General features: G+C 35.6%; 1 protein-coding gene across 3 annotated transcripts in view; it reads right to left on the reverse strand.

Annotated features, from left to right (window-relative positions):
• Positions 1-615: 615 nt before the first annotated feature.
• CTTNBP2 (cortactin binding protein 2) overlaps positions 616-23,326 on the reverse strand; it is a 93,576-nt gene continuing 70,865 nt past the window's right edge. The window contains exons 13-24 of one of the 3 annotated variants that reach the window (XM_067315146.1): positions 22,559-22,645; positions 22,377-22,476; positions 17,905-18,057; positions 17,437-17,624; positions 13,376-13,554; positions 11,354-11,386; positions 9,455-9,660; positions 9,030-9,215; positions 7,123-7,183; positions 6,132-6,264; positions 4,038-4,139; positions 616-1,512 (exon numbers count right to left, since the gene is read on the reverse strand). In XM_067315146.1, coding sequence (XP_067171247.1) covers positions 1,267-1,512; positions 4,038-4,139; positions 6,132-6,264; positions 7,123-7,183; positions 9,030-9,215; positions 9,455-9,660; positions 11,354-11,386; positions 13,376-13,554; positions 17,437-17,624; positions 17,905-18,057; positions 22,377-22,476; positions 22,559-22,645 — 1,674 coding nt within the window. In that variant the 3' untranslated portion in view covers positions 616-1,266. Of the gene's footprint in view, positions 1,513-2,865; positions 2,936-4,037; positions 4,140-6,131; positions 6,265-7,122; positions 7,184-9,029; positions 9,216-9,454; positions 9,661-11,353; positions 11,387-13,375; positions 13,555-17,436; positions 17,625-17,904; positions 18,058-22,376; positions 22,477-22,558; positions 22,646-23,326 lie in introns of those variants that run through there. The other 2 variants (XM_067315161.1, XM_013947741.2) reach the window with 2 other exon arrangements.

The raw sequence follows: 23,326 nt of genomic DNA on the forward strand, positions 1-23,326 counted from the left end.
AAGGTGAACTGTTAGGATACACTTATGCAATCCTTTCCTCTTCCAGAATTAACCTGAGAAAAATACTACTTTGGAAAGTGTAGGCATGACCATGTTACTGTCCATACCTCTCAAAGCCACCTCCTGATAACACATCAGAAGGCATCTAAGTCTGATCTTAAGAAAACTATCCATTTTCCTCTGCCTATCAGATGAGATACCTCGACAGCGAGCACACCCACATGATTAGAATTCACAAACATGTAACTGGCTACCGTTAGGGGAAATACTCCCTTCATATGTAGTCTCCCTCAGGGGAAAATGATCCATCTTGGGGGGGGGGGGGGGGGGAAGCCTGTAACCCAAATATCATTTCACAGCAATTACATCTTAAATCCACAATAAAAACTGATAATTCCATAGTAACTCATGTTATTGCTACTACATCATCTCTGGATAATAATGTAGTTAAGCTTGTGCTCTAATTCCTTTTCAGTAAAATCTGTTCCTGTAAAACACTATTATTTCCTGGATACTTTTTAAAATGTTAATGAAAACATAAAAGTTTTATGGTATACATGAAAAACTAAGTTATTAAATGACCACATTTTCTTCAATTATATCAAAGAATATGAGTCTGAGAAAAAAATAACTGTTTTATTGCATTTTAATTCCTCAGTCTCTTTCCTTTTCTAAAAGGTAAGAGGTATAACGCAAATTCATGACATTTTAGATGAAGAGAAGCTTGGGAGAAAGAGAATCACAATTCAGCAGGCAGATGATGGGGAAATCAAAGTACTTAATATGGCTTGTAGCTGAAAGTAATTGATCTGCATTTCCAATCATTTAATTATTGCCACATTCCATTAATTTTTCATTAAGTGAAGATAAAAACATGTCTTTAAAATGCATGTACATTAGCTTTAAGCCATTACTGTACATATTGTGCAACTCATCTGAATGCCATTTAACACATGAACTTAATAGAATATATTTATGTACAGTATATATACAAACAAAATTCTGTGGTAATACCCCTGAATATCATTTACACAAGAGTCATTTTCATAATAAAAAAAAATTATGAAGGTGGCAAAACTGCCCATTTCTGCACTTTAAAATCAATATAATTTCCAGCTGATTTACATACAAATAAAGCTGTGGTCCTGTACACACTTTACATTACAGGGAAACAGTTTATTTTTAAAAAGTATTTACATATTTGAGTACTTGATTCTTTGCAATAGCAATTATGTGAACACTGAGAAAATTGTATGGTAGGCAGGTTTATTTATTAGATTTTTCTACTTGTTCATTTTTGTGCAAATTCCAGATCTCTCTTTTTGTGTTATTATCTGCCTCTATTTGCCTTGTATTACTGCTGCTGCTTTTTTTAGTATTCTGAGAAGGCTGGGTGACTTTACTTCTAGGTATAGGAAGAAAAGATTTAACTCTTGAAACACCCAACTCTGTCTTTGATTTACTGTTGCTGCTTTCCACAGTTCGACTGCTGCTGAGAGGATGGATTCCATCCTATGAATAAAAGAAAGCATTTTTTCTGAATAAACAATTATTGCAGTTAGACCTGAAAAACAAACACCTCCGCCCCTCCCTCCCCGGAATGCTTTTTATTTACAGTTTCCTGCAGTTTAATATGACACATTAATATATATTACAGATTTTCTTCGTATAAATTGGGTTTCAGCACCTCAAATTATTTATGCTAACGAGCTACATTATTAGAAACTGGACCATATCCCCCGCCCCCAAATTTAGATACCCGATGTGCCAAAGTCAGATATGTTGTCGCTTTTTGTTCCTTTACAGTCAAGGAGAAAGAGACGAGCTAAGCCATTTTATGATGGTCACTAATATATATCTTTCATAAGAGATGCCTCTTTCCACATGCAGCAAAGTGAGTCTGGGAGAATTAGGACCTTAGTTTTTAGTGTCAGTTGAATCTAGATCACTCTCTGGGAAGCTCTATTAAAAACGTTCGTCTTCACCTACTACGCTACTGCTCTTGATTTAAAGATTGGTGGCAGGAAAACCAACTATTTGTCATTGTCTATTTGTTGTTAACATCCTTAATTCCACCTTAATTCCTTTGTGTCACATGTCAGTTTTTTTAATCTCTTATCATTGTTCTTCCTTTCTCCTTCACATGTGAAAACTGTTTTTTCAGCCAGTCCTTTTTTTTTTTTTTAAACCAACAAAGAAAAAAAAGTCAACACATCTGTAAGTTATTTTAAGTTACTTCTCACATTACTGTTGATAAGCTCTCTTCTCTGGTCATGCATTATTAGGTCTGTTTTTGTTACCTATGTAATTCTATTTACTTTTGGAGAAAGATGTTTTTCTAATATCAAACTCTCCTTCAGAGACCAGTTCTTGCAGCCATACAGACTTATCATCCATATAATTTCCTCTAAATTTTCACTTCTGTTTCTAAACTGAGAGTCCATTCTTCTACATTTTTGATAAATTTGTTGTGGTTGTTCTTTCTATGCATAAACCTTCTTTGCAGTACCTTGTTCACACTAAGTAATGACTAAATCTAGAAATAAAATTTGTCAGTCCGTTAGACCTCTTTCCCCTCTAGCAGAAGCTTGGGCTGTATTTCCTTTATTTTAGCCAATATTTCCCCTGTAAAGATACAGTGAATCCAATTTTTTAATTCTATATACAGCCTTTTGACCTATTCCAGTACCTCTTCAAAAAACTCAAAGGTAGCTAAGCTTGTCCATCTCCAAAGTCAATATATTTATGCCTTACTATGTGAGAAGGAATTTAAAAGGGAAAAAAAAATCCTTAGGAAAAATTTACAGTAGGAATGGGCAGGTCAGCTGACTTACCAAATTATCCAGGCATCACTACTATATGAAGCTCTGATCTGCAATGTTTGAAATTAATGTGTTTAGAGAAACACACAAAAGCAGTACATCTAATTGTGGATCTGTAAGGTTAAAATTGTTTCCATTCAGTGGAGATTGTTTTCTGGACTTTAGGTAAAATTACAGAAAATAATCTAACATTTTAAATATCTGAATATGAAAAGATATGGTAAGGATAGTAAGTCATCTCATCCAACTTTAGCTCTTCAATGCTTATGTGCCCAATTAAACTATTTTCTAGTCTACTTTCTAGTTGGGGAAAGAGAGAACACCTCCAGAAAACAATTTATCACAGTCAGATAAAAGTGTCTGGATTGCCCTGCAGAGGATGCTAACGCTCGCAGGGCCTACTGAGGGAACTTGGACAACAGGCTGCAAGCTGGCTAAGCGTAGATGAGCTGTGCACTTGGAAGCCCTCTTCTTGTTCAAAAACCAGAGGAGCAAGACAGAAAAGGGAAAAAGATGAAAGGAGAGAGAAAGTAATTTTTACATTAGCGTACAAAGAATGAAACTTAAGGTGGATGTAACCTCCTTTTAAAAAAGGAAATCTTTCTCTTTACAAATCCTGGTAATACTGTGTCTTCTCAAAATTTCTACCAGTGAGAGAGAGCTTTGTAGTCAGAGCAGCTCAATTCTACTTATATAAAAACCCTTAGGAAAACAGTGGTTTGAAATCATATATATCTGAGTAATCACAACAAAAGATGGTACAAAAATAAACCATAAACAAGCAATTTTACATTAAGAATTTAAAAAATATTGTTTTGAGATTTTGCAAACATTAAATAGTTTTAATTGTTAAAAAAACCTGAAACTGGGCATCTTGGAGCTTTCATTTCTGTAAAAATCTGATGCAAATGACTTATTGTTGAAGGAATGTTAACAATACTTAGCCTAGGGAGATGGCTTTACGTAAACATAAAAACTGTGAAGCAAATACATCCGTTGTTTACTAAATCTTTAGTTTCCATCGCGACACATGGAAGAAAGTTGGCATGGTGTGTCCAGTAAGTTTCCTAAGAATCATTCTCTTCGTAATGACAGTTTATTCTTGTAATAAACAGGGTACTGAAGCACTCATTCTTTTGGATCCAATCAGGAGTTCAGATTTTGGAGAAACTTTAGATACATTCCCTGTCCCTACTATGAAAGCCATTCACCTACCTTTTGTGATGTTGTTTTACTTGAGTTAGTATCACTTGCTGAATATACAGGATTGTTCTGGGAACTATTGAACATCAATAGCTCATCCTTAGAATCTTCAATCTAATATGAGAAAATAGTGATTTTTTTTTTATTATTCACAGCAGAAATTATATTTCAAATTGCCAAGTTTTGGAGTCTTGGCTTGATTTACATATAATTTCTGTTCAATGCAATGCATAAATATCCGAAGAATGATTAATACATCTTTCCTTTACTCTTGAGTATGTGTGTGGAAGATAGGAGATAAAGAGATAGATTTAACATTGACTACTGTCAGAGGAAGATTAAGCATACATTTCCAGGACAATACTGTTCAATGGAGTTTAAGGGCAGTTTCACATTGAATATTATCCAACTCAAGGGATGTCACCAAAAGGAGTGATTCTGTTCTCCTCCTCCTGCTCTTACCACATGTTTCTTTCCTCCTATTTTCTATCAAACCTAGTGACCACCCAACAGCAGATCTAGTCTGATCAGCTTTCTGATGTCTCTGAAAACTAGGTGTTTTATGCTGGGGAGAGCTGATCTGATTCACCCTACAATTGCAAAAGTGCTCAATCCCAACATAACAGCGGCAACAGGAACATACAGAGAAGGGGCAAAATAGAGAGAGTAGAAGTACTTATTTTGATGGCAGCCTGAAATTAGATCACATAAAGCATAACATGCAACAGCACCCTTACAGAAGCCTCTGCTAGGCAGCTAGGGAATTAGCAGCAGAAATTCCAACCATGGATGGTTCCACCCATGATGAGGAAACCAAACAAAAGACAGTGACATCTATTCTCTTTCTTATCTAACCCATGTTTCCTTGAATTGTCAGCAACCCAGCAATTACATTTTACAGGTTATTAAACACAATTTTAAGTTGGTTACCATTTCTTTAAACACATCCCATTCTCTCAAGGATAGATACGGTAAATCCCTGCTAACTGACTAGGGATTAGCTGGCCAGCTTTTGTGCATGTGACTCATGGTCTGCAAGTACTTGAAAGAAAAAAACACTTAACGAAGGATTTAGGTAAAAGGTTTAAAAAAAAAAAATCTTCCAAATATAGCATTTCTTTTTTTAATACAAACTTGGTTGACATCTAAGAATAAACAGAATACATAAAGCAAAACTAAAAGAACTGTTGTCTAGGGAGATCCTAGAGTACATAATGCACAGCCCAAGCAGACAATAGCCTAGGACTAGGGAAGAGTGCTTGCTTTGTCCGTGTTTGAGAAGACATGGATCAGCTACTCCAGGGAGAACACAGCCTGCTGCCACAGCTATCTACTTCAGCTGTGCTAAGAGGAGGGAAAGGCAAAGAATAAATAGCTATGCCTACAGGAGGGCTGGATACTTTGGGTTGTGGAAGGAAAAATGAGAGAGATCCAAGCCTCCACCTTCTGCTCCAATAGGCCTCCCATAACCACCCAAATCCCACCCCAGCTTAGAACTTTGTCCCAGATTAGTGGCTCTTGCCAGCCTCCTTCCCCTACCCCACCATCTAGGGCCCTCTTCTGCCACTAAAAAGAAAAGAAAGAGAAAGAACAAAAAATTATGCCAAACAATTCTTTCTTGCTTGGGGCAGCAAAACTCAATTTTGCCTACTCAGTTGAGTAGCTTTAAGCCAGTTCTGTGATGACTAACAGGATTACATTAAACAAAGCAAATATGCAATGGACATTAGGAAGAACTTTCTATTTCTCTAAGACTACAGAACAGTTTCCCAGTGGAAGAAGTGATAATATGAAAGGTAACATGGGGAACAATAATGCAGAGAAAGTTATTGTCTCTAGCATTTATGAATCCATAAATTTCAGCCTCCTCTGCAAAATCTATATACAACAAGACAGTAAAGGTGTAATTTGAAATAATATATAATGAACCAGAACACACTCTCTCAAATGCATAATTTATTACTCATTGACTTTGGCTTAATTCCAAATAATTTAATAATTTTCTTCAGTTCAAGCAGCATTTATAAATTAAAAATTTATTTAAAATATGTAGCAAACAGCTGCATATGATAACGATGCAAATTATTTAAAAACCCTGTTGTTTACCTTGCTTATATCAGGCTCAGATTTGCTGGAACACATACTTTGAAGTTCTTGCACAAGATCTACTTCATCGTCAGAACCAAGGGACAGCCTTTGCTCTAGATTTAACATTTTCAATTGATCGTTGTCTGAAGATCTAGTAAAACAAAATAAAACAAAACTAAGAGAGAGAACAATTAAAATTAAGCTATGATACAGAATTAAAAAACAAACATACATTTCTGGAAAAAAGTCAATTCCTTTAAAATGACTTTTACCACCTCAAGCAAAGAAATGTAAATAGTTGTTATATCATAATAGACTTTCTATGAAAATTAGTCTCTTTACTCTAAAATTCTAACAGGATCCCTCTGCTAACTATATTTAAAGACAGCTCCCCTTTTTTAAATGGAGCAATTAATTTTATTCCCATCTCCTTTTTGGACTTCATCCCAACCACTTCAATTTAAAAAGAAAAAAAAAAAAAACACACTGTAAGCACGAAGGATTTTACGTATGCCTGTGAATATGGTGGAATCCAAGTTTCAGATTGGAAGTGAAGTCTCAAATGCAGTTCCCTCTGGCTAATTCATAAACCTCTCAGAGAAACTCAGTATCATTTAGACTAAAGTGCATGTACTATATAATTTTGAATTACTATTCAGTAAGCTAAAAAAGCTAGAGGAGTTTAAGTATAACTCCAGGAAAAAAAAAAGCATAAGGTTGGCTTTTCATGGCAAAATAAAAGTTTTACATAATATTCTCAAGTCATAGACTATTCTTATACACAAAGAACATGCATTGCTGCAAGGTTAGAACTACTGAAATGGATTCCAAAATTATATTAAAGAACTCAGATTTTCTTTTCTCCTAGAAAGGAGAATTAAAAAGCATTCTTTTCTTCAGATGTGGAGCCAAAACATTAACAAATACAAACTCTCCATCTATTCAAGATAATGTTCTGATTTACAGTACAATTTGCTAAGTGTTACAAATACAAGACATTAAAGCTTACTTTGTGGAGAGAGAAGCTCTTTTGTTACAGTTTGGTTGCAACATAGTCTTAGATTTTACACCTGCGCAAAAGAAACATTGACTTTTTAGTGTATTACCACGTGTGCTGATTTCTTCATTCTAAAAAATCTGTGATGAAAATGGAAAACATGTTCACATTTACAGGCTTATTATATCAATAGGGTCTGCCAAAGATCAGAATACATCCCTTGAAACTGTTTAGATCAGCTTTAGGGCCATATGGAATGTCTAGAACGGCAAAATAGGACATGAGTTGCTCATTCGCTTGTGGAAAACAGCACATGAGGTTTCTGAGTGTGGCACTTAAACCACACCTGCTGGTACTCTCAAACAGAAATTATTGTCAACAAGAAAGGATTTAAGAAAAATGAGATAACTTACCCATACTTGTAATCAGAAACAACATTTGATTCTGATGGTCAGAAGTGAAAGGCTATATTAAAATTAAATTCACCATCCTGTTTTTCACTACTTTACCCCCAAATAACTCATATTCCCAGATATTATCTGAACTCCAAGAGCATCCCTAGGTACAAGATACAGTATCAATCATGCTACTTCAGGTTATGTTCCAACTGAGTTCTCAAAACCCTCTTAGCAGGATTAGATTTGTTCAGAATTCAAATGGAGAACTAGTAAGCAAAGCTGGGACATTAGAGCTACAAGCCAGAAAAAGCACTCTTCACTCTGAGTGAGAGCTAAAGAAATGAATAGCTCAATTTAACATTAAAAAGTACCAGGCATCAGGTATTTCAGTCTTTTTTTTTATATGAGGTAACTGAGGCTGGAATGTCCTTAAAACATTAAAAAAAAAGAAAAAAAAAGAAAGAAAGAGAGAAAAAAACAAAGCCTCTCTAACCCTTCCTAACTCCCCTGTCTTCCTAATCATTTTCTGAAAGCAAAAATAAGCCATTTGATTCTGTCTCCTAGAAGCCTGCCGGTTGGATGTGGTATGTGGATATGGTATTCTTCAGTTTTATTACTAGACAGAAGTATACTTTTAAAGAATGTTCATTCCTATTGCACATATCCAGATATTATACTTTTGTACTAAACTGCTGATGGCTTATGATCTTGAGATGAAAAGATATTTCAAAAGAGTCAGCTACTAATATCACTACCACATTCATGCACATGCATAATCCCAATCATAGTAAGTTTTCTCATCAAGCAGCATACTTAAAATGACATGGCAGCCTCTTAAAAACTTTACAGTATCTCTGGCTACACAGAATTTTTTACATTTATCTTTTGCAAAGTGAAAAACAAACAGAAATCTTCAATTTAAAACTCAAAAATCTTCCTTCCACTCCAGGAGTTCTAAATTATTCTGTTCAACTTATCTAAAACGACAGAACAAGGGGTGTGTAATGTGAGAATGCATAGATGCATTTATTTTAGCCAGATTCATATAATCAAATTAGTGTAATGAAGATATAAAGTACATGTAAAAAGAATACTTTTCTGTGTGTACTGTAAACCAGGTGCAGAATTGAAGGGTGAAGGAGAGAAACTATACAGAAATGAAGCTTCCTTTCCTCCAGTAGTGGGAAGGAGAATGACAGAACTTCATTCCAGGTCATATGGGGTGAAACCATTGCTCAGTTTCCCACCCCCTCAGCCACAGCCCACTCCATTACCAAACAGGAAAGGCATTAGTAGAAAGAAAGAAAGAAAGAAAGAATTAGACTACCTCAGTCACAAAGAAAGTTACAAAAAATGTGAACAATTTTACCAGCAAACATAAAAACAAATGCTGTTTTATTGAGAATTTTTAATTCATGACATGAAAATAATTTAGATTCATATCTACCCAGCTTAAGCCTCCCCTCCTTTTTTTTGGAATGAGAGCACACCTTTTTTCAGAAATCAAATAGAAAGCTTTACCTTCAGTATTTGTCTCCTGCTTATTCCATGACTGGGAGGATAAGTGGCCTGACTTTTTGCGAGGACTTGTGCTCACTTTTCTCCAAGAAGCATTCTCACCTCTTTTCTTACCACAATTTTTGTAGCTTGAAACCATGGATAAAGGGAAATTTCCTCCCTTGAAATCTGCTATGTAATTATCTAGCTCTGAAACAAGAGTAGAACAATGTTAAAAAGAACTGGCTGTTGCAAATGTTGCTTATTTGACTGCTCATACAACTACTTAGTTTAGTGACAGCGAATGGTTTTAACCACACACCTTCCATCATAACTAAAATTATGTTTCCCAGAACTTAAAAAAAAAAAAAAAAAAAGGTATCGAACAGTTTAAGTCCCACTTGAACTGCAATGTACAACTACTTGCCTTTCAGCCTGTTCCCTGTTACCTGTTCTGGGAAGAGGACAGCCATGTAGAACAGCTTTATTTAGCAAGATACTGAGAGCAGCTTTAACAACAGCCTGTTGACCTTGGCTAGCACCTTTTTTGGCTATTGTTTGTCCTGGTACAGATGGTCTTTTCACAGAGGCTCTGGAGAGTATTGCTTCTTGAACTCTGGGAGCTATCACAGCATTCCATAACTTCGACATCCACCTAGAGGCAAATAAATAAATAAATCCTTTGGCTTCAGGGCAAACTATCAAATCCACAATTTTTCTATTTAGGGTAACATATCAGATTTTGTGCTTTCAAGAAGCGTAAATATTTTGGACTACTTACTGTACCCTATTTGAGAGTAGAAGTGATTTTATTACAGCAGTTTTCTTTTTAATATTCAATTATTTGATCTAACTATTCTCAGATTGTTTTGGAAAACTATTTATCATCTGATGCTTTTCTTCCTTCAGATAAGGACTATAAAACATCGTTTCTATTTTAAGGATAAAAGCAAGAATATCCCAGAAAGATGTGTGTCCATGAAGAAGAGAACATTCACCTTTGCCAGTGCACAGAGAAGTTTCCGTGATAGCAGATGTTCATTCATAGCCTATTTGCTGCCACGTTGGGAAAAAGGAGCCATTCAGTTATGATCATACCCTTTCCAGTATTCTTTCATTTCCAAACTTGCCCAGCTTAAAAGAGCTTTCTATTCGTACAGCTGCCTTGCTCTCCTTTTGTGTATTTGATCTATGGTGAACTGTGCTTCCAGGACGCTGAGGATTTTCCAGATTGTCTGGTTTAGAGACTGGGTCTGATTACAAAAATTTGATTCAATGAGACAAGGCTCTGGCTGAATTTTTGCTTTTCTCACAGATTATAAGTATTAGACTGTTTTAGCACAGGAGTGAAAAATTAATCTTATGAAATAAATAAATGCTATTTGTTACAGCTTATGGTTCTCAAAGGATAAAGGTCAGGAGTTTCAGGAGCGAAGCTGAGTTCACAACTATAACAGATAGCGAGATCATCTGTTTTAGACCGAATTCTGTTGTGTTTTTTTTTTTCCTCCTTATACCCTTTATGGGAGGAAGATAATAAGACTGAGAGTCATAGGGCTTATATTAAAGAAGGTCTATAAGAAATTATAGGCTATACTGCTGTGTCTCAGCTTTGCAGAAGTCCATCCAAAGAAGAGTAAGGCCAAAATGCCCGTTTGACTTAAACAAACTGTTTTGTTGGTCTGTTAATACACAGAGGCTATCTTATTACCCAGAAGTCTATGGTGACTTTTTTGACTAGTTAAAAAGAAAACACAGGCCTTTTTTAAGTTAGAATTCCTGAATCATTTGTTACACATATCTTTGGTTGGTTATGAAGCATAAGATTAAGTTTTTATGATATATAGCTGGTACAAAGCGGAGGTACAAGTCTGATAAAAGTTACTTGCATAGCCAGCATTACTTAGGAAATGAATTAGTATAGCTAATAAAATAAGGTGTAAAATGTATATTTGAGATGTTCCTTGGAGCTTCCTCAGGATGATGCTATAGACACCACTCTATACACAATTTGTTTCTGCCTGCTGAGTTAAGCTGCCAAAGTAAGCAATTGCTTTCATTTTAGTAATGAAGAACTCTCAACTTTATCTGTAGATTTCTGCTTGTGTAAGCTTTTGGCATTCTGCAATATTGCCAATATAAGTGGTCAGAAGTAAACCTAGCAAAGATAACAAATATTAACTGAGCCCATTCTAATCTAACAGTCAGCAACTGGTGGGCTTGTAAGAAAGGATGGCTGTACAATGCCATTCTCTCTTAATAAAATTCCAGCCTGCTGTTTAAATTCAGCCCTACATTTGCTTTTCATTTCTGCACATCTTGATTAAGTCCCCAATTCTTTGATATACCTGATATTTCCAAAGGTATAGCACCCTCCACTCCTGAAAAAAAAAAAAAAAAGCTGTAAAGGGAGACTCTTTCCTGTTGGAACATCATCTTTAATTCTCCAGATCAGAAACAAGAAGAAATTGTAGTGAGAGTTTTCCTCATTTATTCGATCATTCCACTCTCCAGAATTTGTGAAGCTACATGAAACAGCATGCAGCACGAAACAATTTACATCTCATTTCTGCTGAAAAGGAAATGAGGAAATGCAAAGGAAATGAGGAAATGCAAAGGAAATGCAAAGAAAATTCTCTCTCCATTTCCCTCCTTTCCAGCTGCCTGCTTCTACCGCTTATCTTGTGCTAACTCTAATACTAGTCATCAGCAAGATTTAAACCCCTCGCCTACCCCAGAACAATCCCAGTTTGTGGATAGATGCCTACTGTGTTAGTGAATGAACTGACTCAGTAAGGTTCCAACAAATGCAAAAAGCAGCATGACAGTGCAGTGGAGAGGAGGGGCAAGAGGAGAGGAATGGCAACAACATGGTATATCAACTGAGTTATTCATGGTTCTACACCCTAAATTATCATCACTTCCAAAAGCAAAGAGATGAAACAGCTGCCACTATGGCTTTCTGAGTTTATTGTTCAATTAGACTGAAATAGCAGCAGCCAGTGAACTGCTAATGAAATCTATTTATTGCTAGTTACATGACTATACTGTTAGCCATCATGCTGCCAAACTAGAAACAACCAGTAAACGCTCACTGCAGCTGTTCTTTTTGTTTATTGGTGGACAAAAACCTACATTAAAATGAAGAGTCAGATGGCATATCACTATCATAAGAGTAAAAGACATTATGGGGTTGCAGCAATAAACTCAAAATAAAGCATTTGAATCCAGTCAGGATTACACTTAGAAGAAATCCCAAAGTCAGAAATGAATAGTTAAGGAATCTTAACAACAATTTCTCCATCCTCTACTAATGTCATTGCAATAAATAAATGATTAAGACATTTCAGAGGACGTGATTCAAGAGTAAGACAAGAAACAGATGCATAGTATACCTTATTCATGGTTTATCTCACAGCAACCATAAACTTTGAAGCCCATGCTAAATCCACATTTAGATTTTGATAATTACTCTGGATACTAGAAAATCTGGGCTTTTAGAAAGAGAAGAGAATGAACAAGAAAAATTTATCAGGATCTGCAAACAGAGCAAAAGAAGAGAAAGCCAGGTGCACAGGCTAAGCAAAGGGTCCTGGAATAAGGGACAACAGAAACTGGCACAGGAGTGAAATATCATCGAGAGTGAACAGAACTGGCAATTGAGGAGACTGTCACGAAGCACAGTGAGAAAAGCATTAATTTTGCAATGCCACATTTCAAGAAACAAACATATTGAATAAGTTTGAATATTAATTAGAGGCTCATTACATTCTAATATAGTCAAGAAATATTTTAATTAATAAATTTTAGTTTTATTAAAAATTATAAATTTCAAATTCCATAACTATTTCTTGTATCAACTGCATTTACAGAAAAGTTGGAATGCAAGCAAATGTTCATGCAATATGCACTAAGCAGGAAAAGAAAGAAAATTTTTATTGTTCTTCTATTTTACTGGACATCTAACCAAGCATATAGCTGACAAGTATACATCTGCCTTATTTATGAAGCTAACTTATCTGTGAAATTGTATGTGTGTTTAAAAAATGATAGGTGAAAAAGCACTCCACTTCTCCAGATTTCTCTCATATGTGACTTTACTAACTCTTCTAGCTCAGAATTCTGAATCTTAGTTTGATCTGTTCCCTAATACACAGTTTTCTTTACAGCGCGGTCTTGAAATGAAGAACAAAAACCTTCAAGGGTTGAGCAGAATTAGCCATTCTAGTACAAGCAATACTTTGGAGCTCCTGTGTCAGAAAATAACACTGGTGTCAAATGGATGGGTTTGGGGGAAAATATAGTTGATACATTCATAATAAGTATCTAATTGGCACTTAACAGTGTCAAATAGGAAACAGAAATCTTACTTCACTGTCACTTGGCCATGACCAGGCACCACTGGACAAGAGAAGAAATGTTTCGGCCCCATAAGTGCTTCAGGCGCTCCTAGACGTGATAAGCAAGAGTTCAGCTGGTGCCAAACGGCAAGAATCCAGTCTATGATCTTGCACACAGGATCACAGGGAGGAGGTACTTTGCCTCTGAACTACAGAGAGAGAAAAGATGATTGACAAGATCTAAGATCTCTACCAAGAACGCTTTCCTTGAAACCCCAAGAAGGGTTGTTCCCCCCAACCCCCAGCATACCGATACTATGAAAATCAGGAACAATCAAAAATTAATCAAGCCTTTCTGTCAAGCATACAGAACTCTTGATGTATTAAACTGTATTTCCCTAGCTACACATTAAAAGATATCTCCTTATCAATAAATAATTCAAATATTTTGCTAGCACAAATTTGTGCAGTGACCTATAATAGCCAATATTATAGGTAATATAATACACACCAGAGAGGGGAAACAAAAACACTCGACTTCCAAATGTGGATAAAAAGAAACACATATTCCTGAAGAGTAACTTCTGGAAGCCTAAAAAAGACTGTTTGAAATAAAGTCTGCTTTCATAATGAAAAGTTAAGGCCTCACTGCACAAACAGAAATAAAAGTGAAAAGGAGTGAAGAGAAAAAAAGCTTTAAAAAGAGGGGTTTTTTTTGTCAAACGATTATTTAAGTGAAGATGACAGAATTATCACAGATTTTGGAATGAATACGTGCTACAAAATATGCATATAAGTCCTTGTTTCTGTTTCCTAACATATGAGGCTTATTAATTCCCATTTCCAAAAGATCAGTTAGAAAGTTTTCATTATACCTTTAATTGAAAATCAACTTTGGGACTTAGGGCATCAAATTTGGAAAAAGCGAAAAACATTATTTAAAAAAATGTTTTTGAGGCAATAGCAAACAGCAGACATGTATTAAAACCGAATATAAGACAGCTCTGTGGACCAAAACTACACCTGCAGCAACGAAAGACAGGTTCTGGTTTTGGTTAATGGCATACATGCATACAGTACTTCATTCAGGGATTCTTTGAAACAGAACCTTTTTTTCCATGTTAGCAGATGCAGGTCTGTTACTCTACAGCCCAGGACTGAAAAGTTTTTAAAGTTTCTGAACCTTTATAGCAATGGCCCAAACTACTGTGGAAATAATAAGCTTTCTGCTTACAAACTGCAGTTGAAAACTGAGGTAAAATAATCTAACTGAATTTCCAACGGACATGCTTCTAATTTCTTGTGGGAAACTGAGACACATATGGCAGCACTGCTTTTTCTGTGGTGTTGAAGACTTGAATTACAAGAGGCATCTTCCATATCCTATGCAATGTATGTAATATAAATAGGGTATATAAAAGAACACACAACCACACTGAACAGGAATGTCTAATCTAGGCATGTTCTCAGAAGACTCCTGTATTGATTTTATATTTGGTAGCAACAACAGAAAGATGCCCTCCTCTAAGACTTATATTTTTTGGTAGGCCTTTGGTACGTTAAAGGAAAATTATTTGACCAAAAAGATCTTCTATCTCATCTAAACCCAAATTACAGTCTTCATTCTAATCCTAGGATTATCCTCTGGAACAGTCTGAATTAAAGGAAGTACTAAAAGATGCACTAGGGATAGTATTTGCCAGCACTGAAGTCAGAGTTTCTTGAACTACCAACACAAAGTCTACAGGTGAACAGTTTAATGTTAATGTAGAAAAGCATTTAAACTCTCTTCCTAAATATAAAAATTCTAAATAAATTTCTAAAAAAGGGAAAAGAGCTTTTAATTTGAAAACATTAATATTAAGGACAAACAAGGTATTAGCATACAAGAGCAAGGATTTTTGAAATAGCTGATTGTTCAAATGATAAATGTGGTTTTACTTTGCCTTAGATCAATCTTTCTTCTATTTTTAACATTAGAAGCCACTATTTTCAGACCCACACCAACTGGCATTGGAGATTACATATGGCACATGCATATATAAAAAAAGTGTAAAATGTGCTAACACACCAGACACTTGTATTCATTATTTAACTAGGGAAGATACAGGAAGAGACACATGGCTTTTTTCTCCAAATAGCCACTCTGAGCATACATGCTTTAGAGAAAAAAACCATAATGAGATGATTACCCAAACTCTATTCAGCTTCAGTCAGAGGCAGAAACCTATTACATTCTCAGACTCTAATCTATGAGACTGAGGACTGTTTTTAGCCTAAATAGAATAACCTGAGAATGACATCTGTTAACACGATGCTGCAAGTTTAGGTAGCCACAGTGGTTTGGCAGAATAAGTTTGATCCAACTTCGTTCTTTGATCAAGTCAAGTTGTCACTGCTTCTCCAATTGTCCGCACGTTGCACTGCTGTATTTCTTGGTCCTGTGCTCAACTGAAGATAGCCCTTCTCTCTGATCTTGAATGATCTAGGATAAAAGTGTTCCTGTCCTTTTATAAACAAGCTTAGATCACATTTTAGATATTCTTCAATGGAGGCTTGAGAATGCAACCTTTCTCCTCAAGAGGATGGAGGGGAATTCTGCTGCATGCTTTTGTTGCACCGTCCTCTGGCCTATATCTCATTTCAGCACTATGGTGTAAGCTGCAAGAAACCGGCTTCTACTGTCCCCTCTTCTGGCCTACACACAATTGTTATCCCCCATCCTTTGCCAGACTTCTGGAAACTATTCAGACCCTCAAACATACAAACACTCATAACGATTCCTGCTTACTAAATATTTATAGCTCATGGAAAAAAGTAAACAACATTTCATAGAGGAAAAAAATTACTTAAAGACAAATAGCTATGCACCTGAAAAAAAGTAACCTGAGAAATGCAGTTGCTTTTCCTTTTTTTCCAGAGTGCTCTGTTAGGGTTTCACTGATAAGACTTTTCATGCTACTCTTCCAGAGCAAGAAGAGGAATACAAAATATAAATACAAAATATCTAGGAATATTTTTCCTCAGTATAATAACTGAAATGTTCAGGTACCACAGATTTCATCTTTACAATCTCTTTGAGTCAGTAAATTTTTATAGATGAAAACTGCGGCGCAGGATACAAGAGGTGACATCCTCAAGGACAACCAAGACACATGTACAGCTGTACACTTAGAACTGACAACAGGTCTGTTGTTCCTGACAAGGACTCTTTACTACTGACAGTTTTTCCTGCTCCTAGAGTAATTTCCTTTTTTAAACCTGTCCAAAACTCTGCTGCCAAGATTATCTTCCTTTGCAGCTGTTCTGATTAAACTCCCTCTCCCAATGTCTAACATTGCCTGTCTGCAATAGCTATCACATTGGAATCGTCTTCTTCCAAATAACTTTCAGAATTCCACAATTCTGCTTTTGTCCACATCTTTCTTTTTTATTTCCCATCCTCTACTTATTTATTTTAAAACAGACTTACCCATCTTTATTATCTTCTGGCCTCTTGTTCCAACTTTTGCAGACCTATTAGTTCAGAACAACCTCCCTCCTTACTGATACATTTTCATCCCTCTTTTCCTTGAATTGCTCATGAAAACTTTTTACTGCATAAAAATTTGACAATACACACAGAACACACAACTAGCTTATTTTAGATGTATAGAACAGATTCATTAAGAAAGAGATTTTACATTTGCTGAACAGATTTTTACTGCAGTGCCCAGATACATGATGAGAAAAAAATACTGAAAGGGGTTTTCATGCAGTGGATATGCAAGTATCCACTGCATTATTATTTGCAGTCTATCTGTGTATTTACGACAATCAACCAGGGCCAAACACCTTCCTATATGAGGCTGAGCACAGTATTTGCAGATACACAACCCATTTATTCCTGAAATAGATATTGCATTTGTTTCACTTATTTGAAGGTAGCTTTTGGTACAAAGTTAGTATTCTCACTGTTTTCAGTAAAAACTGAAAGCATGTTATTCTCCTGAACAACTTAGCTATCCACTCAGCTTTTGACATTATCACTGTACATATTTCACAGACTTGGTGATGGACAAAATACTAAAGCTGATTCTAGTTGTTCTCACCTTGTTTATAACTTTTCTTCTTAAAAACCTTTGAAGCAAGCCATGCATTGGTTCCCCATCCCACCGAAGCTGGACCCAACGGAAATGTTGCTGAACCAGCAGGTCAGAGCCATGAAGATGACACTTTGCGATTGTCCCCAATAAGAAGCAGTTCTCATGAAAGTAAAAGGCATCAGAAACTCCATTTGCTAAAAATGAACCATAAAACATTTTACTGAAATATTCAAAGCTTCAAAGTGATTTTACACAAAGGCAAGAACCATTGACATAATTAGAAACAAAAAAAAATTATATATAAATGAACTACCCTTAGAGTATGCTATATTTGGCTGAGAACAACTATGTTTGCAATAATACATAAAAACTGAACTAATGACATTTTTCTCCTCTAAGTTCTCCATTTGGTATGTATTATAATACAACTTGTATGTAGTAAAAACATTTCTTTATCCCAAATTCTTTAAATACCTCTTTGAATAGTGCAAGGATTTTCCGAACTACGATTCTCAAGAGGTGCCAGAAAATCTCCTAGTAATTCAGATAAAGAAGCTCTCTCCAGATTTTCTAAAATCACAATGGTTGTCTTGCTTACAGGAGGCTGTTTAACTGGGACCAGACAAGCTGAAAAAAAAAACAAAAAAACACATATTAATGTCTACTTAGGAAAATTAATTTTTATTTATGTATATAGATTTTACCACTGCTTGAGCAATGAAACTTTTTTTGCGTTTTTAATATTTTCACAGAAGCAGACAGGCCATAAAATACATTTAAAACCAGCAACATAAAATCAAACAATTAAAAGAATATTATATTGCACAGTAAGAAAACAAAAAGTGAAAGCTATTATTTAAAAAAGAAAACCTGAAATGGCTATTGGTCTTCAAATATACAAAGGATTTCAGCATATGAAAATAAACACAGCAGAAAAGCTAGCAGGCCAAAAGTATCTCTGGAAACATTTCTTATCATTTGCTGTAATACTCTTAAACTTTTAACATGAACTCTTTATACCATGCAGTGATAAATGGATTCAGAATATTCCATGTTCATAAAAAACCTTCTATTCATTTTGTGACACTGCCTACTTGTTTGCTACTGTCCTCTCTTCAGAACATCCTTCTTTAAGAATGACCCAAATAATCACAGTTAGTTTGAGAGACAATTACAAATAGGAGCTCCTGAACCTAACAGGTATTAAAATTACACATATTTCATTTCATCACATTCCAAATCTTTCATTTATTTTTTCTGATTTCAAGATCTTATGGCCTAGAAAGATACTGCCTTTGCAGGTGTTCCTAGAACACAAAACCCCCAAAGAAGGCTTCTGCAATATTAATATTAAACAAAAGGCTTGCCTTGAGTATATTGTACCTTGCTCTGTTTCAGAACTTTTTGAGGGTGATATTAAAGACTGTCATTAAGGACAAAGTTGAGTAACAGGGCAAAAATCAGAACAGCTAACATATAAGAACACATGAATCACAGTTACTGTGTGGGTAATTCAAAAAAACCTCAAATAATTTAATGGGCTAAAATCAGAAGGGATCACAATCTTCATCATGAAATACACAAAGTACAAGCACATAAGGAGTATGGAAGAAATAGGTTTATCACGTTGTGCAGTCTTCTTGTTTTGTTTAGGAAAAACAAACTTTGCTAGAGAACAAGAAAGCTCTCTAAATACAAAACATATATACACTAGATGTAAACATTAGAAATGGGAAAGAGCTATTTAAAATAAATAAGCAAATTTAAAATAAAATGCTGTCATATAAACCACACATTAAAAATTCAGGCTGGAAATCAGATTTAAACAAAGAAATGAAGCCTGGAATAGACTTTCAACAGGAGTCATTTGAAAATGAAGAAAAAAAAAGAAGAGATAGATCTACCTAATTTTTTGAAATGTCTCATATGTTAAGGGACTGTAAGATAGCTGCCCCATGCAGTACCTAGACAATGGACTCAGTGACTCATTGTTCTTCACCATCTTTACTTCTGCCTAAATTAATCAACAAGACCTAAGGTCAAAACCGTCACCTAAGTTTCTGATGATTAATAATTATATTAAAACCAGATCAGTTCTAATACAATCTGTGGAATATTCTAGTCTTATTTGCTTTGTATCACTTACCTCTGAACTTGCTTAGCATTTATGACAGTAAGGGCAACAGTCTTTGCAAATTTGGTATCTGCCAGGAGAAAGCAAATGATTGAACTCCAGCAGAAAATAGAAATTTCTTCACACTTTAAAGCTTGGCAATAACACATTAGGCATTTGTGCTGGAAGGTGAGGGGGATGCAGATCAGTCTTTGAATATTTTCAGGTTTTGACTGAACTGGAGACATGGGTGCTAGAACTCTTGGTGATCAAGCAAAAGGCTTCAGGTTTCTCAATTCCACTGAAGCAGAAGCCAAAGCCAAGAGAGGCTTTTCTGGAAGCTCTGATGCTCTTTCATTAAGAAGAGACAACTTTTGTGTGGGTCTGGAGAGCTTATGAGGTTCTTTGAGAGGTACAAGAGATTGCATGCAAGGTCTCAGAAGTCAAAAAGAAAAAATAATAAGCCTTTTCTTAAGCTGAGGATTTTTCCAACTGACAGTTCCCTAAAGTTTTAGCTCACTGAATTCCTCTGGTTCATTGAAGACCACCTGGGATTGTAAGCTTTCTCATTTTTGCAGCAACTGTATCCACAGCAACTGTAGGTGATGAATGCTATTTACTTATGTACAGTTTCCTAAGTATTACTGCTGTGTTTTACTAAGAAGATATAGCTGGGTAGCAGAAAGGACAGGTGTTTGTTTACCAAGTCCTAAATACTATCCTCTTGGTCTGATGGAGCCACTTAGAGAGAGGGAGAGAGCACTCTCCTAGGGTAGAAGAGGCAGCCAAACAAGGGGGAAAGGGGTAGGCAGAAAAACGAGAGACTCAACCAGCAACACACTGCTGTAACACAAGCACAGACTACTAAGAGAAGTATGTTGCTGGCACAGAGTCAAGCCTCCAAAAGAAGCAGCATTCCTAGAGACACAGAAGCTAGTAAATAAAACAGATCATGAATGATTTTCTGGCCTGCAGGCCAAAAATCAAAGCCTAGGTAAATTCTGACTAAATTTTCTCCTCTTCTTTCCAAGTAATGTGGTGGCACTCAAAATGCCAAGCAGGAATAATCACTGATACATGCTATCTTCCAAACTGTGATCAGGATTTTCTGGAAGAACACAAATTAACATGGAATAAAATAACACCAGGAAGTAGCTAACAAACAGAATTGAACACTGCATACCATTCCACTTGTTCTAATAAACCATTTGTGTTAGGACATTCGAAGTCCTCTTGGTATTTCTGATCTGTCCATACTGAGGAGGAAAAAAAGGTAGAGGTAGATCATCTCAAAGCTCTGTCTGTCTCAAAGTTTCAACACTGCAGCACATGGGACTGCATCAATAGATTTACCAGTTTCAAAGACCTGAAGCCCAGCCTCAATACAAGAAGTGAAGCATAATGATAACCCCTGAAACATAATTTTGTTAATAATGTTATTGTTAACATGAATGACCATACTGCATGAAAAGTAAAGTTAAAATCCTAGAGCTCTAGAAGAGGCCAGAATAATAAAAGAAAAAGGTCCAGCATTTTTTCAGATGAAGGCTGAACGCTACCAAGGTTAGATTCAAATTATACTGCTTGGTTTTGTTGCTCATTGACCTCCCTTCCAACCCTCCCCAAACCTCAGAAAACTAACTCTTATAAAATAGAGATGGAAAAAAACAAAAGCAAGCTGCAAAGGGGCAAAAGTAGCTATAGAGCTGAGAACTGCTTTCAAACAGCAAAACTGTATTTGAGTCAAAATTAATCTGAAAAAGTACTAAGGAGAAGGAAGTATTGCATCTCTCTTCAGGCTCTTATATTATCACTGTATGTGTACAATACGGTTGCTACTATGGCAAAAAAAACCGCAAAAATCAGAGCTCAAATGCATGAGGTACAGGCATGAACGTGGTACAATCTGCATATGAACAAGCCCTTCAGAGAAAATTTTGTTTTGCCTCTCGCTTTTAGCATTATTCTATTCTTTTTTTATGTTCTTCTTCCTACTTTTGCCTGATCCATGTCCCCTCATTCTTCTGGTCCCTTACTTAATTTGCCCGTCCTTCTTGTCATTCATTTTTGGCTACTCTGTCTTCTCTAATTTTTTTCATTCTTATCAATTATTCATCCTGACCTTTCAAAGGTACAGCCTACTGACCACTCTGAGAATATTTAATTGTGGAGCACCCACAGGATGAGACTTTAGCCTACATGTGGCTATTCATATCCGTTAAGAGAAAACTCTTCACTTTACACTGACAGAAATTCAACTTTGCCCTGCAGTAATGTGTCGGAATACACACATAGTAACATTTGTCTGCCTGGGTGCCAACAGTTGGGCTCAGAGCCATACATAAGTATTTAGTAAATAAATATCAAAAGCAAGTGGTCCGGCTTTTTAACTACTTTTTCACTGCTCCTTAGATTCCCAAAGAGATCATAATTATAACTTACCTTTTCATAAGATTTTTTTTTTAATATTAGAACACCTCAGCTACAATAAAGCAACAATAGACTTTCATTTCTGATTCAGTAGATCTGAACCTTTGCAATCAACTTAAAGGCTCACAAACAAAGGGAACAAGGAATGAGACAGAAGAAAACATATTATGAACTATTTTTACATAAATGGCATCAACTGTACAGAGAACTCCCTACTGAATTATCACATTTAGTTCTATCTCAGCTTAGACTCTTATCATTATTCCTCAAGTACCTGGAAAACCACAGGTTCTGTTAAAATATGCCCCACTCTGTGCAAAATGTTTTAACGTATTTCTTTTGTTTGTACCATTAAAAATATGCCTACAAGTTGCCAAAATTAGTTCTGCTGAAATAATCTTACCACTGCTGATGAACAATTCTGCAAGCTGCTCCTTGGAGAAACCAGCATCCACTTCAACTTTAACTATTTCACATGAGGATCCTGCAGCCACTTGTTTTTGCTGTGTTGAAAATTTAGAGATTTAGTGAAATGGTACATACTCCATTTTCAAACTAATGTACTTTACATGTTTGTGTTGATACCTTCATGCAGACCGCTATCTGATGTGCTATATAGTCTTGCAAACTTCCTTCTGGACCATGGAAGATGACATTACGATATTGTTCAACCTATAGACAGACAATGAATCATACATGAAAGTTCATAGACTTGGATATTTTTTACCCAGATGTGACAAAGAGCACCTAATGGAGGTCAAAGTTGATAACCCTTATTACTGATAATCTTATATATTAGATTCAAAATAGGCAGTTTTTGTATACTACAGCTTTGAAATATTTTCATAAAGGAAGATCCTGATTCATAAAACTACACAAAAAAACTATTCTGTCATTATACCAATCATTAAAACTTGAAAAATTCAGGTATCAAGGATGTGTTTAAGAGTCACAGACAAATATTTTCTGGATTTGGAATTAGAGTAGATAAATCAGAATGACCTTAAAATCAGTGAAGAGAGTAGTGTAAGTCACTGCTAAGGACTTAACATTATTTTCACTGTAACTTTCAACTTTATTTCCAGTTGAAACAGGATCATGTTACCAATACTGTAGAATAAAAATGGATTTCACTATCTTAACTGTAAAATTACTTTAGCTATAAAAATTCAGTACATATGAATAAGCAGTTAGAAAATACACTCAAGTCATTGTGCAATTGCACATTGTTGAATATAGCAGAAACCTATGGCACACATATTCACACATATATTAATGACTTATTCTAACTTACTTTTCCATCAAAAACTGAAATGAAAGAACTTTGTAACGACATAAGATATCACAGAGTTT

The sequence above is a fragment of the Apteryx mantelli genome, chromosome 1 (assembly GCF_036417845.1).
Source record: "Apteryx mantelli isolate bAptMan1 chromosome 1, bAptMan1.hap1, whole genome shotgun sequence".
Lineage (NCBI taxonomy): Eukaryota > Metazoa > Chordata > Aves > Apterygiformes > Apterygidae > Apteryx > Apteryx mantelli.